The sequence below is a fragment of the Tubulanus polymorphus genome, chromosome 4 (assembly GCF_964204645.1).
Source record: "Tubulanus polymorphus chromosome 4, tnTubPoly1.2, whole genome shotgun sequence".
Lineage (NCBI taxonomy): Eukaryota > Metazoa > Nemertea > Palaeonemertea > Tubulaniformes > Tubulanidae > Tubulanus > Tubulanus polymorphus.
In genome coordinates, this window is record NC_134028.1 from 12716432 (window position 1) to 12729584 (window position 13153).

The following is a 13153-nucleotide window of genomic DNA, read 5'->3' on the forward strand; positions in this document are numbered from 1 at the left end:
TCCACAGAAGCCTGATGTGGTTTGTTACAAGCGCTGTGATTGGCCCGACCTGATTCTGGCACGGCTTTAGCTTAGTGGGTTCGAATCCCTTGACGGGAGAAGATGATGGATCCTATCGATGCTATCAACAAATAAGTTTCCCGGTTGGGCAGCTGCGGATATCTACCGAAAGTGTTGCGGTTCGATATTTCGAGGTTTCTTTGAATTTTGGAGTGATATTGAAATCGGGTAAACACCGGTGGTAGATTGTGGTGAAAACCCATTGCTTGATATTTGTACTACTTAATCAACGAAAAGCGTCGGGGCCGCGCCAGGAGTTTTCGCGATTCAAGTAGCTCAATAGCCTACTTCTTCGTGTTTGTCCACCTCCGCAATTTTCACTCCGCCGATCTCTGACACGGCTCTGTCGCCGTCGGCGCTGTGATTATTACTATTATTACTATTCGTACCACCAAAATTTTTTATTTCTATATCAGGGAGGTCTGGAGAATAAAAAAGTCAAAATTTGGATATCACATAGGCCTGATTTCATCGAATAAGTCGACCATAGTTGTTACGTTTCCGTACTAATTACCACCTAAAACCGTCTGAACAATTTTGTCACAACCAACATTTCGTTTACAGAAATCAGGTGTTCACGTGAACCCGCGGTATCGTCTATTGTTTTACTTCCGGGTTTTATTTTAAGATTTAAAATCGTATTTCAAGATCGATTTCTATGAAATCTTTAGTTGATTTGGTGTTAGGGAGGAATTTTTATTTGCTCTACAGAAAATTCATCCTTGACAATTGCGCAAGGTTCGCAAAAAATTGCTTTTCCCAAATCGAGTGTATGAACTTGATATGCTAATTAGCCATGTGCTCGAATTGCAAATTCAATCAAATTTTATTCTGCCAAAAAAAATGTTAAATCAAATTCGCTTTCCGAGAGTTAATGGTATGCTGCATGGAACAAAGTTGTTCTGAGATGGGTCTTGAAGCTATTGAGTCGAGAGATAACCATCTAGAAAGTTCGTGAGAGTTCCAAAGTTTTGAAGACGCTTCAAGGTAATGTCTTGATATTTGGTTTATACGTGTATCTACCCTAGAAACATCTTCAGGCCAAAAACTGGCCCTGTCAGATTCAAGATGGCCGACTGGCAGCCATTATTGTTCGCCAAAATCAGCACTTTTTACACATTTTAGAATTTTTCGAGGGAAATTTTGAAGACACTTTTATCAATAACCTTGATCATTCGTATATATTTGTATCCCCCAAGGGCCCATCGGCATGAGAAAAATTGGGTCGATCTGACTCAAGATGGCCGTCCTGTGACCTTTTTTGTTCCCAAAAATGTTAATTTTGGACTGAATTCTGAGTCCTGTAGCTTTCAAATGGTGTGCCATTTTTCATTGCAATTTGTAATGGGTATTCTTTGGAAAAGGATCTTTTATATCCGAGAGGGTATTTTTTACCAGGCAATTATGACGCAATTGGCGGCCATCTTGGGGTCATCAGTACTCATTCGTAGGTGGAAAAAAAGTTTAGCCACATCATTTTGATACTTAAGCATATTTTGCTACCATAATTAATTGGAAAGTTGTAGCTCATGACATGTTCTATGATTGAGGTGAGTTTCAAGCTCATTGGTTTTTGTTTATGGCCACCAGGGGGCGTTGAACAATACAATAACTTAGTATTTCTATATTACATTTGTACCTATGCATATTTTGATACCACAATCAATTGGAAAGTTGTAGCTCATGACATGGTCTATGATCTTGGTGAGTTTCAAGCTCATTGGTTTTTGTATATGGCCACCAGGGGCGTTGAACAATACAATAACTTAGTATTTCTATATTACATTCGCTCCTGCTGTCTGTGTTAACACACGATTGTACTATGTAAATGACATTGAGCAGGGAGTGTATATTGATAAATATAACCCACAGATTACATCATTTATAAAAAGCAAATCTGACAGGCTGGCCATTGTGCCCCTTGGGGCTCTTGTTATCATTATTAAGCATTTCATATAGTAAGAGATATGAAATATTGTGAACCATTCAATATGAAATTGTAGATATATATGATTATAGAATATGCAACTTATATCAGGGTGACAAATGTATATAGGCCTACTTACTGTTGCCGCGCGTGTGTGGCGAACGCCTTCAGATATTATACACTACTGGGTGATGATTTTTAGTGAGCATTCATCGGCGCATTTTAACTCCAATAATTCAGGGCTCGACCTGTATTGCATGAGATGCTGAATGTCAATGAATGAGCATGTGCCACATTGGAACTTGCCATTACCTTCCAAAATATAATAGCCATTCATGGGTTCAAGATCGCTCTTAAGTGCTCGGAAGACGTTTTTAATTTCTAAAATTTTCTTGAGGCGGACCCCCAAACCCCCAGAAATTGCTTCGCACTCGTGAGTGCTGACGTCAGCTTGTTCACGTGTGTAACTCAAGAAACAAACGCAGATTTTATAGGTCGGCGTTCTCATCTCTGATTGTTGACAATTATGCCAAGTCCTGGAAAATGACTTTTTCTCAAATCGAATGGATAACCTTGACATGCCGAATTCAATTTTACTTTATTGAACAACTTAACCCCTAGGGCCTGAGCACAGTTTTATATTATTAAAAAATTCATCCTCCCAAATAAATCATGCATGGGGTATTGTCAAACCAAAAAAAAATATAAATTATGTTGCATTTCTGCAACATCAGGCTCTAGCGGTCAATTGACACAACAAATTTTTCAAGAACCTAGTAATTATTTATTGGGTATCTAACACTTTTTCTAGTAATAACAAAAAAATCAGTCTACAAAATTCAGGTTTTACATGTGAAAGACCTTAAACAGTTCCTTTAATCATTAAAGCAAAGTCTCACGTCGCACTTTTCACGTGCTGTGTCCGTATAGCCGTCTGCGCAATTTTTACAACGCCCGCGCTTTTTCAGTTTGATAGGCCAGTGCCCATAAGGGTCCTTTTGAACATCGGAAAACGGAGCTTTTCTTATTGGTTTACTTTTGTCAGCAGTATGAGGTTGGCATTGAGCCAATTCATGTCAAATCGCGGTATGTTTTTTATGTGAGCATTTTTTCATTGGTTCTCGGGTTAAACGACGTATAATCGATGCGATTGAAGACATGACGAACCTCCGTCGATGACATGGTCAACTCTGTTTATTAAACAGAGTTGACCATGTCATCGATGGAGAATTTAAATTAAATGCGACGAAAAACTGTTTTTGGCGGGAAAATTCTTAGCTCTTGCGTATAAAATTGCAATGACCTCGATTGGGGGGGGGGGGGGTCGTCTCTACGAGCGAATGTGATTGGCTGTTTTTGGGATATACGGGGAATTCCAGCGCTACTAAAATAATTATGGGGAAGCCATTTATGGTGAACGTTTCATTGGACTAGGTACAAATTTTATATGCTCATTGCTGGTGAGAATATAATTATTTCACATATCGCCATAGGTATTGTTTCGTTTTAATACCCGATGATTGTCTTGATTGGGATTGAAGTGAAGCGAGCGTTCACTACACAAGGCCTCCACGTGCGCGGGACGGGATTGCTAAACATTACACTGTTGCACACACAAACACACGCTCATACAGACTACTATATGGAGATGCTGTAACGCTGCTTTGCGCGTGCACGTTTGGTATGATAACAGGCTGAATAATCATCGTAGCAGAAGATGAGCGCTGTGTTTTCTGATTGATAGAATTTGTAATGAATTGTTATTTCTTGTGACCTGAAAATACTAAGGAGCAAAATATAGGTATAGGTCGAGGTCTGAATATGGTAGTGGTAAATTCCAGGATTTAAAACGATCTAATACTACGCCCTGGTGTTTTAGCTTCCGCGGCCATACATTGGAAGAGGTTTCGTTTCCAAGACTCAATATTCAGCCACCCCTGATATGTGACATCATATGAATTTTATTTGAATATTTTTTCATAGCGTGAAATTATTTTTAAAAAAATATAAAATTGTTTCCAATGCCGCGCCTACCTGTACCCTACGAAATTTTGGACGTGGACCGTAAACAAATTTATATTTTTGGTCTTATTTGACTATAAAAAAATAATTCTTTGAGAAAGATAAAATACAATATAGAACTTTGAAGTTACGAATTAAAAAGATTTTTCAAGCAATGCCCTTACCCCAAACAACCTCTAGCTTTCAAGGTAAACCACACTTTGCCCATGGGCAATTTATTTACATACTTTTACCTGAAAAATTAAACAACGAACAAAAATTAGAACAGCAGTATACTCCTCAGGGAATGGAGAATCCTCTGCGACTGGGTTCATGGTGGGACCTGAAAGATGACCATACCCAGGCTGCGTATGGAAAAGATAAACATCTTAGTGCATGAGAGACACTTTTGTAAAGTGCTATACAAAAATTAGAACCTAGAATTGCCATCTAAACCTGATGTTGCACATTTACAACACCAAAATATAGCAACCTACCCACAACAGTGCAGAAGAACTCATTTCAATACAAATAGGAGTTCAACGTGTTCATAGTATTTATTTATCATACTAAAACTACTATTTTTTACTTCAACGTACCTGTAACCTTGTAAAACTTGAGTATAAAAACTTCAGTATTCATGAGATTTCCATGCTTTCACTTCCTGCTTTATTGTTCAAATACCACCCGTCAGATGTCAGCACCGATCAATGTCTTATGGTGTAGATTTCTTATGCCTTCGATTTCTTACTGTCTGCTGTATGCAGACTGTATGAAATTGAAGGCTTGGTAGGTAGCCAACCAGACCTAGGGGAGACTGGTACTACCATTATTCAAGCATTGACGGCAAATTTTTAACCTGAAATTTTTTTCTCTTGTAGGTTTGGCTGTGAAAGAACTCAAATGAACACCAATGAATCTGAAATTTCTCTGTAAATAGATTGAGTGGTAAATAAATGATATTCGATGCATCAATGGAATGAATGTGCTCAGTTGGTTGTAGGACTCACTGTAGGATAGCTGCAGGATGGCTGTAGGAATATGGCCCAAAAAGACACCTTGTTTCTCATTTACAATTTTAGGATCTCTGTTAGTCCGAATTACATTGGTTTTGTGAAGTTCGCTTGCAAAATTCAATTCTCACATGCCTAGTTAGGTTACTGATGTTGGATCATTCATGCTTTCCCAATTACAGTCAACCTCGGTTAATCCTTATCACTAGGGACTGAGCTTTTTAGTACAGATTAGGTCATATACGGAAAACAGATAATTTGTAATTGATACAAATTAAATATTTTCTGTTTGAACTATGATTTAAGTGCACAATCCAAAAGGTTCATAGTATCCGATGGTTCATTAGATCCATTTGATATCATTTAAACATGGAAAGAAAACACCCCCTGGAGTGATGAAACAAGCCTACTAGTTTCAGTAGAGTAGGACTATTTGAAGCCATTGTGTGTACTCACAGACCATATACTTGAGGGCGATTCATCTAAGGACTTTTGCTGATTGACAAATAATAGCATCTGTACTATTATTACTACTATTATAGCACCTGTACTGTAATATTTTAGTGGTAAAATCTACATTGGAGGAGGTTCCTAGACTCAATTTTCAGCCACCCTCTGATCGGTGACATATGAATTTTATTTTAGTATATTTTCATTGTGAAAAATATTTTTTCAAAATATGAAATAGTTTCCCTGCCTACCTGTTCCCTACGAAATTTTGGATGTGTTACCATAAACAAATGTTTATCTTTGGTCTTATTTGACTACAAAATAATTCTTTGAGGAGGATAAATACAAAATTAACTTAAAGAACTTTGATCATACTTTGATCAGCCCGGATACTGTTACAGCACAGTCGGGTATTCGTTTGCCTAAGTCCGGTTTGGTGGCCATGACGTCAATCCTGGACAATCTTACCAGGGTTGGTTCGTTTCAAGATATGGCACTTAAGGTGTTGACGGGTGAGCTTCGCGGGACTCACGCCGCCATTCATGCGGGCTCCGACCCAGAGTCAGTTGCCCTAAAACTGGAGGGAATGGACCGGATTATCCAATCTTTGGCTCGGTCTGTTTCGCATGTAATTCCGTTGTCGGTTCGGGGTCAGGCTAATCTGGTGTTAGCCTCGCGTCAGTCAGTGATGGACTCCAGTTCCAAAACTCGTCTACCGGATATGGTGTCCAATGCTTTGCTGAGAGCCCCATTGGGGACGTCTTCATGTCTCTTCTCCGGTTGGTGCGCTCCGGTTTCCGCAGAGCTGAGGAAGATTCGGGAGGTTCAGGCCAAGTCCAACCCCCGAACTACGTGGAAAAAGCGTTCTGGTGACATATGAATTTTATTTTAGTATATTTTCATTGTGAAAAATATTTTTTCAAAATATGAAATAGTTTCCCTGCCTACCTGTTCCCTACGAAATTTTGGATGTGTTACCATAAACAAATGTTTATCTTTGGTCTTATTTGACTACAAAATAATTCTTTGAGGAGGATAAATACAAAATTAACTTAAAGAACTTTGAAGTCACGGATAAAAAAGATATTTCCGTCGAGTACTGTACCCTTTCCAATGGTTTTTGCCAATATTTTCTAAATTTGGATTGATCGCCAATGGTTTTTCTATACGACCCGGGCCTGCGGTATTGCATTTAGCCACCGGCGAAATCCGTCATCTTTTTTCTTGGCGTTCTTGCAGTAGAACGCGTTGGATTTTTTCGCCGTAAAAATCTGGGAATTAGGATATTAGGGAGTTTTCACTCTCATAACGGTGAGTCCGTTCGGTTTGGGGGTTATCCCTGGTTTCTTTTTTTCCATAAGAATTTTATTTACAAATATAATTTGATTGAATTGAAATGTTTTGATTTGTAACAGGATAATTATGCCACCCCCTCCTAAGGGTCAGCATCGTGGCGGGGAGGGATGCGGGCATTTGTTTGGCGCCTGGGACAACCACGATTCATGTGCGTCGTGCAGGCGCAAATCCGGTCAAATATGTGCAAGGAACAATCCTTGCAAGATTTGCGTCGTGTGGTCCGAGGACCTTTTTGGCTTCGGGCCGATAAGGCTCTTAAACTAAGAGATCGTCGTCGAGTTAGCAGGGATTCGTCGGTTTCGGCCGACGTGCCTACCGACATTTCTAATCCTGTTTCTTATCGTAAAGCGGAGAGGTCGCCGGTCGTTCAGGTACGATCGGCTTCCCAACTCCGTTCACCGGGGAGGAACGCTGGTGCACCGGTCTCCGGTCATTCCAGTCTCTGGTCGTTCACCGGTTCGGCCAGTTCAGACTTCATGTACGGAACCGAGCGCGCGCCGCAGTAGTCGCGAACGGCCCGCACCCGTTCGGTCGGTACCGGGTCGGGCATCGGTCCGGTTCGGGCACCGGTCCGGTCCAGACGTCGTCCGGTTCAAAACATCCGGTATGTTCATCGTCTGATTCTGATCGTCGCTCCGGGGATAGAGCTCGCTCTCCCACTAGATTTAGACGCCGTGAGCGTAATAAACGAGCAAGATCTCCTTCTCGCAGATCAAGGTTTGATCGCGAGAGGGACTACGATCGTTATTGTCGGAAGTTTCGCCGTCGGTCTTCTCATCATTCGTCGACGTCGGTTAGCGATGAAAACGATTCTTCTAGTAGGTCGCGATCCCGTTCGAGGGACCGTCACCGAAGTCGGCATGATCGTCGGGATACTGGAAAATAGCTGACTCGGAAGGATTTCCATGTATTTGAGGAGAAAATTTTGAACTTGTTATCTTCGTCGCAACAAGTCGCTGCAACCTCTACAACAGGTAAGCCTATTCCTGATTGTCCGGTTAGAAGTTCGCCAGCCCACTCAGTTTTTCGGAATTCTGACTCTGAATTCCTGGATGCTGCGGTAGGGTCTGATTTCAATGAGGATCCGGTCCCAGAAGCGGCAATTCCTTCTGGGGTCGTTCCTGCAATTGTGCAATTGTGGGTTGCCCCAGACGATGGGGGCTTCCCTGGCTCGCAATGTATCTCCGTCCCGTTCAGTTTTATCCGAACCAGCGGGGGACATGCCATTTAGAGCGATGTTCTTTGTCAAGCACGGGGCAACTCGCGCTAAGCCCACAGCAGCTCCTCTTGTCGGTGAGTCAATGGAAGCTTATCGCCCTCCGGACTCCGATCTTAACGTTTTACGGGAATCGTCAGCGGTTTCGAGAGAATGGGCTCGATTGGATACGCAATTATGGGGTGAATGTCGGCCTGGAACATTTTCATTTCCCCCTCCAGAACGGGGTATGAAATCTGGGAAATATTTTAGTTCAACCGATCCACCTATAGGCGCATTTCGCTCGGGGTATTACGCAACTCCAGGTGCTGTGGATCACAGTCATAACTGCCTGGATGCTGATCATACTTTGATCAGCCCGGATACTGTTACAGCACAGTCGGGTATTCGTTTGCCTAAGTCCGGTTTGGTGGCCATGACGTCAATCCTGGACAATCTTACCAGGGTTGGTTCGTTTCAAGATATGGCACTTAAGGTGTTGACGGGTGAGCTTCGCGGGACTCACGCCGCCATTCATGCGGGCTCCGACCCAGAGTCAGTTGCCCTAAAACTGGAGGGAATGGACCGGATTATCCAATCTTTGGCTCGGTCTGTTTCGCATGTAATTCCGTTGTCGGTTCGGGGTCAGGCTAATCTGGTGTTAGCCTCGCGTCAGTCAGTGATGGACTCCAGTTCCAAAACTCGTCTACCGGATATGGTGTCCAATGCTTTGCTGAGAGCCCCATTGGGGACGTCTTCATGTCTCTTCTCCGGTTGGTGCGCTCCGGTTTCCGCAGAGCTGAGGAAGATTCGGGAGGTTCAGGCCAAGTCCAACCCCCGAACTACGTGGAAAAAGCGTTCTGGTCCGAAGCCGGCGGCGCAAGGTTCGGCACGGGCGCAAACAGGACCATCTCAAACTTCAGCGCTTTCTCAGGTGGCTTCGGATGCCGGTTGGAGAACTAGCGCGCAACTTCAACAATCGTGTCAAGCCTCGTCCGGTCGTAACAGTTCCGGTTCGTATCGAGGCAAGGGGAAGGCTCCAAAAAGGGGCTCTTCCTTTTGGAAAAACTCGAAATGAATTCTTGGGACCAGTGGGAGGTTGTCTGCAGCAGGCAGCAACCCACTGGTCCGACCTCTTTGGAGACGGTTGGCCCTCCCGGGTCGTCTCTCGTGGCTACCGTCTCCGTTTCCTAAGGCGACCGCGCCTGATGAGGTCACCTCCCGACATGCGGCCAAAACCAGGTCAGGAGGCCTTAATCTCTCCGGCTCTCAAGGAATTGGCCGAGAAGGGAGCAATAGAACCAGTTTGCAACGAAACTTCTCCCGGCTGGTTTTCTCGAATATTCATGGTACCAAAGGCCACAGGGGGTCAACGGACAGTGATAGATCTGTCATCCCTCAATCGGCACCTAGACATTCCAAGGTTCCGGATGACTAAGCCCAAGGACGTGATTCAAGGGTTCCGTCCGGGTAAATGGGCGGCTTCATTGGACCTGAAAGATGCTTACTTTCAGGTTACAATTCACCCAAAATCTCGGCGATTTCTCAGGATAAAGTGGAAAGGCTGCCAGTTCCAATTCAGGTCTCTTCCATTTGGCCTCAGTACGGCCCCGTGGGTTTTCACCAAGTTGGTCAAGTCAGTTCAGAAGGTACTTCAGTCAAGGGGTGTTCGACTGTTCGTTTACCTCGACGACTGGTTAATAGTCGCAAATTCGGCTCAGGAATGTCGGGAGGCAATGACCTCAGTCTTGGACTTAGTCCATCAGCTAGGGTTCCGCGTAAACAGGGAAAAATCTCAGTTGACGCCGGCCCAACAGTTCACTTATCTCGGCATGGACTTCGATCTCCGAATCGGCAAAGTCTTTCCGTCTATGGTTCGTGTAGCCAAACTTCAAGGAGCTGTAGCGGGAGTGTCCACAACCCCGAGATCAGCTCGTTACTGGTCACGGCTTCTAGGCCCCATCAGCTCCATGGGTCTGGTGGTGCCCTTAGGCCGCCTCAGAAGCAGGCGCTTGCAACAATATTGGAAGGTCTTCTGGTCTCAGTCGAAGGGCAACTGGGAGGCCTTGATTCCCGTACCTCCAACCGATCTAAGTCCGGATCTTCAGTGGTGGGCGGCAACTACGAATCTTCGGCTCGGGGTGTCACTAGCCCCGTTAGAGGCTCCAGTTCGTGTATTCACGGATGCCAGTCACCAAGGATGGGGTCACATCTGGAGAACCGAGTCAAAGCCGGGAGATGGTCTCGCTACGAGGCCACCAACCACATAAATTTCCTTGAAATGCTGGCCGTGTGGAAGGCCCTGAAGTTCTTTCACAGGAGAGTGGAGGGCCACCACGTTTGGTTAGCCACAGACAATTCAACAGTGAGGGCTTACCTTCAGAACCTAGGGGGCACACCCTCAGAGGTCTTTCGGCCAAAATTCTTCTTTGGTGCCAGACAAAGGGCGTGTCCCTGACTATGGCACATTTAGCAGGGAAAAGGAACGTGACGGCCGCCGATGCTCTTGTCTCGTCGAGGTCAGGCTATTGCGACAGAATGGGTTCTCCACCAAGAAGTAGCCGATCGGGTTCGGGGCATTTTTGGCAATCCGCTGCTGGATCTGTTTGCCACCCGGTTCAATCGGAGGTGTCCTCTGTTTGTGTCCCCGTTTCCAGACGCGGGAGCGTGGGGGGTCGATGCCTTCTCTCTGGACTGGTCGGGGATGCATGCGTATGCGTTCCCGCCCACACCACCAGTCCTGCCGCGCTTACTGGATCAAATAGAGAGATCAGTCAATTGCAACATAGTTCTGGTAGCACCATGTTGGCCGGCTCAGAAATGGTTCCTACCACTTCTCAACCTACTGTGTGACAACCCCAGGATTCTTCCGAATTTCCCATCGCTTCTGTCTCAGGGGAACTTTCGGCATCATCCAAACAGCCAGTGGTTAAATCTGCTCCCCTGGCCATTGTCCAGCGATCCTTGTCAGCTTCAGGCTTTTCAGATCAGGCTGCCTCCTTTATCGCAGGATCTAAGCGGCCATCAACAAGTACCATTTACGATGCCAAATGGAGTCATTTTGCGGATTGGTGTGCTGCAGGGGAAATTGATCCATGCTCACCCTCTGTAGCTCAATCGGCAGATTTTTTACTGCACCTATTTGTAGTAAAAGGTTTACAGGTCATAACTATTAAAGGTTACCGCTCCGCGATTTGTCATACATTGCGTGCTTCTGGATGGCCAAATGTAGCAGGGATCATCGGATATCCCAGCTGGTTGCAGGGTTTTCTATTTCCCGGCCTCGGGTAACAAGGACAGTTCCACCATGGGATCTGTCTGTAATTTTGAAGAAGTTAATGGAGGCTCCATTTGAACCTCTTTCGGCAGCGTCATTTGCAAATTTGTCAAAAAAGACTGTATTTTTGCTGTTCTTGGCTTGCTCGGCCCGTCGCTCTGAGATTCATGCGCTTTCAGTCCAACAAGGTCATATTGTCTTTGGGCCAGCATATGAATTTGTTTCGCTGCGGCCTGCTTTGGAATTTTTGGCAAAGAACCAATGACCAGGCTCGGTTGGGCGTCAATGGCGAATTGAAGCCCTAAAACATCGAGTGGAACCGGGCATCCCGGACAGGACTTTATGTCCTGTGCGGGCGTTGTGTTTCTATTTAGATCGCTCTGCTTCACGGAGGGGTTCACGGGAGCGGTTATTTATTCCGCTGCTGGATCACCTAAAGGGGGATATTTCGCGGGACACAGTGGCCCGATGGGTCTCTTCACTGATCAAGGACATTTTATTGAAGGAGAATCTTTCTGCGGAGGGAGTGGTTTCTCATCAAGTGAGGTCTATGGCTACTTCCTGCGCAGCCTTTTCGGGTGCTCCGTTGGAGGAAGTCTGTCGGGCCGCCTTTTGGAATTCACCGTCGACATTCACGTCATTTTATTTACGGGATGTTTCAGGCCAGTTAGGCTGATTAGCTTCACTTGGTCCTGTTGTCATGGCTCAAGGTGTCCGTTCTTTCCGATCCGACCCTTTAGCGTAGAATATTTATGTTGCATTATCAGGATCACAGGGGGTGTATCCTTGTACATAGTTTGGGCTCATATCTGCAAGTATTAATTTCGCAAAATTCTGGGGGGGGCCCTGAGCTGGACGGACTCACTGTGGCCAACCGGTCTTCCCTGTGCTACAGTGCTCCATTCCGTGCTTGGGTAAGTGCTCTCTTTTTCCCTCTTACCTTCATTGAGCGGTGGTTTTTCTATCTACCTTTCCCACCATCCTTGTGCTAGGCTAGTCTAGCAAAAACCATAGGAAAGGGTACAGTACTCGACGGAAAAATTACAATTTTTGGAACTAAAATTTGTATTTCCGAGTAGTACTTACCCTTTCCTATGGTGGGAATCCCGCCCACCTGCCCCGCATAGCTAAAACCATAGGAAAGGGTAAGTACTACTCGGAAATACAAATCTTAGTTCCAAAAATTGTAATTTTCAAGCAATGCCCTTGCTCCAAACCTCTAGCGTTTTCAAGGTAAACCACACTTTGCCCGTGGGCAATTTATTTCACTTCAAGTGTATGTTCCCGTTTGCTGATACGGATCACACATAAGGATTTACATATAAAGTGGGCAACGGGACCATGCATTTGTCTACGGGATAAGTGAAAATACGAATTATGGAGTACATAAAGACATGTAATTTAAAGGGAATAACGTTACTGAAAAACGGGACCAATTTATTTATACGGAATAGGCATGTTTGTACGGTTTAACCGGACTAACCGAGGTTGATTGTATTGGGGGGTATGTCAATGACATGTAATTAAAAATAGCCAGAAAGGAGACTGCAAGATACTCTGCCTTAGCTTGGCGGGTAACCTCTAAACACCGAATGATATCTATAGGTCCGCCGAACCTCATAATTTTTCGGAATACGAAACGGACCCGTTACAACCAGAGGACCTCACTTGCCACATGATTCATTCAATCAAAATATTCTACAAGGTTCGGAAGCGGACCTAAGATTCAAGTAGAGAATTTATTATACATGTACAATAAAAGTTATATGTTTTTGAGCCTCGTATCTCCTCATATAGCAAAAATGTTCAACGATAAATATTTGAAAAAACTCGTCATTGTCATCAGTTACATCAGCAAGCGCCGCTGCGCCAAG

The 13153-nt window shown here is 44.4% G+C and overlaps 1 protein-coding gene across 5 annotated transcripts in view; it reads left to right on the top strand.

Moving 5' to 3' along the window:
* The window catches only part of LOC141903571 (large ribosomal subunit protein eL38), a 134336-nt gene that overhangs the window by 85265 nt on the left and 35918 nt on the right, over window positions 1-13153 (top strand). For 4 of the 5 annotated variants that reach the window (XM_074791753.1, XM_074791752.1, XM_074791751.1 and 1 more), the window contains exon 5: window positions 4870-4968. In XM_074791753.1, the coding sequence (XP_074647854.1) occupies window positions 4870-4895 (26 nt within the window). In that variant the 3' untranslated portion in view covers window positions 4896-4968. Of the gene's footprint in view, window positions 1-4869; window positions 4969-13153 lie in introns of those variants that run through there. The other variant, XM_074791750.1, reaches the window with a different exon arrangement.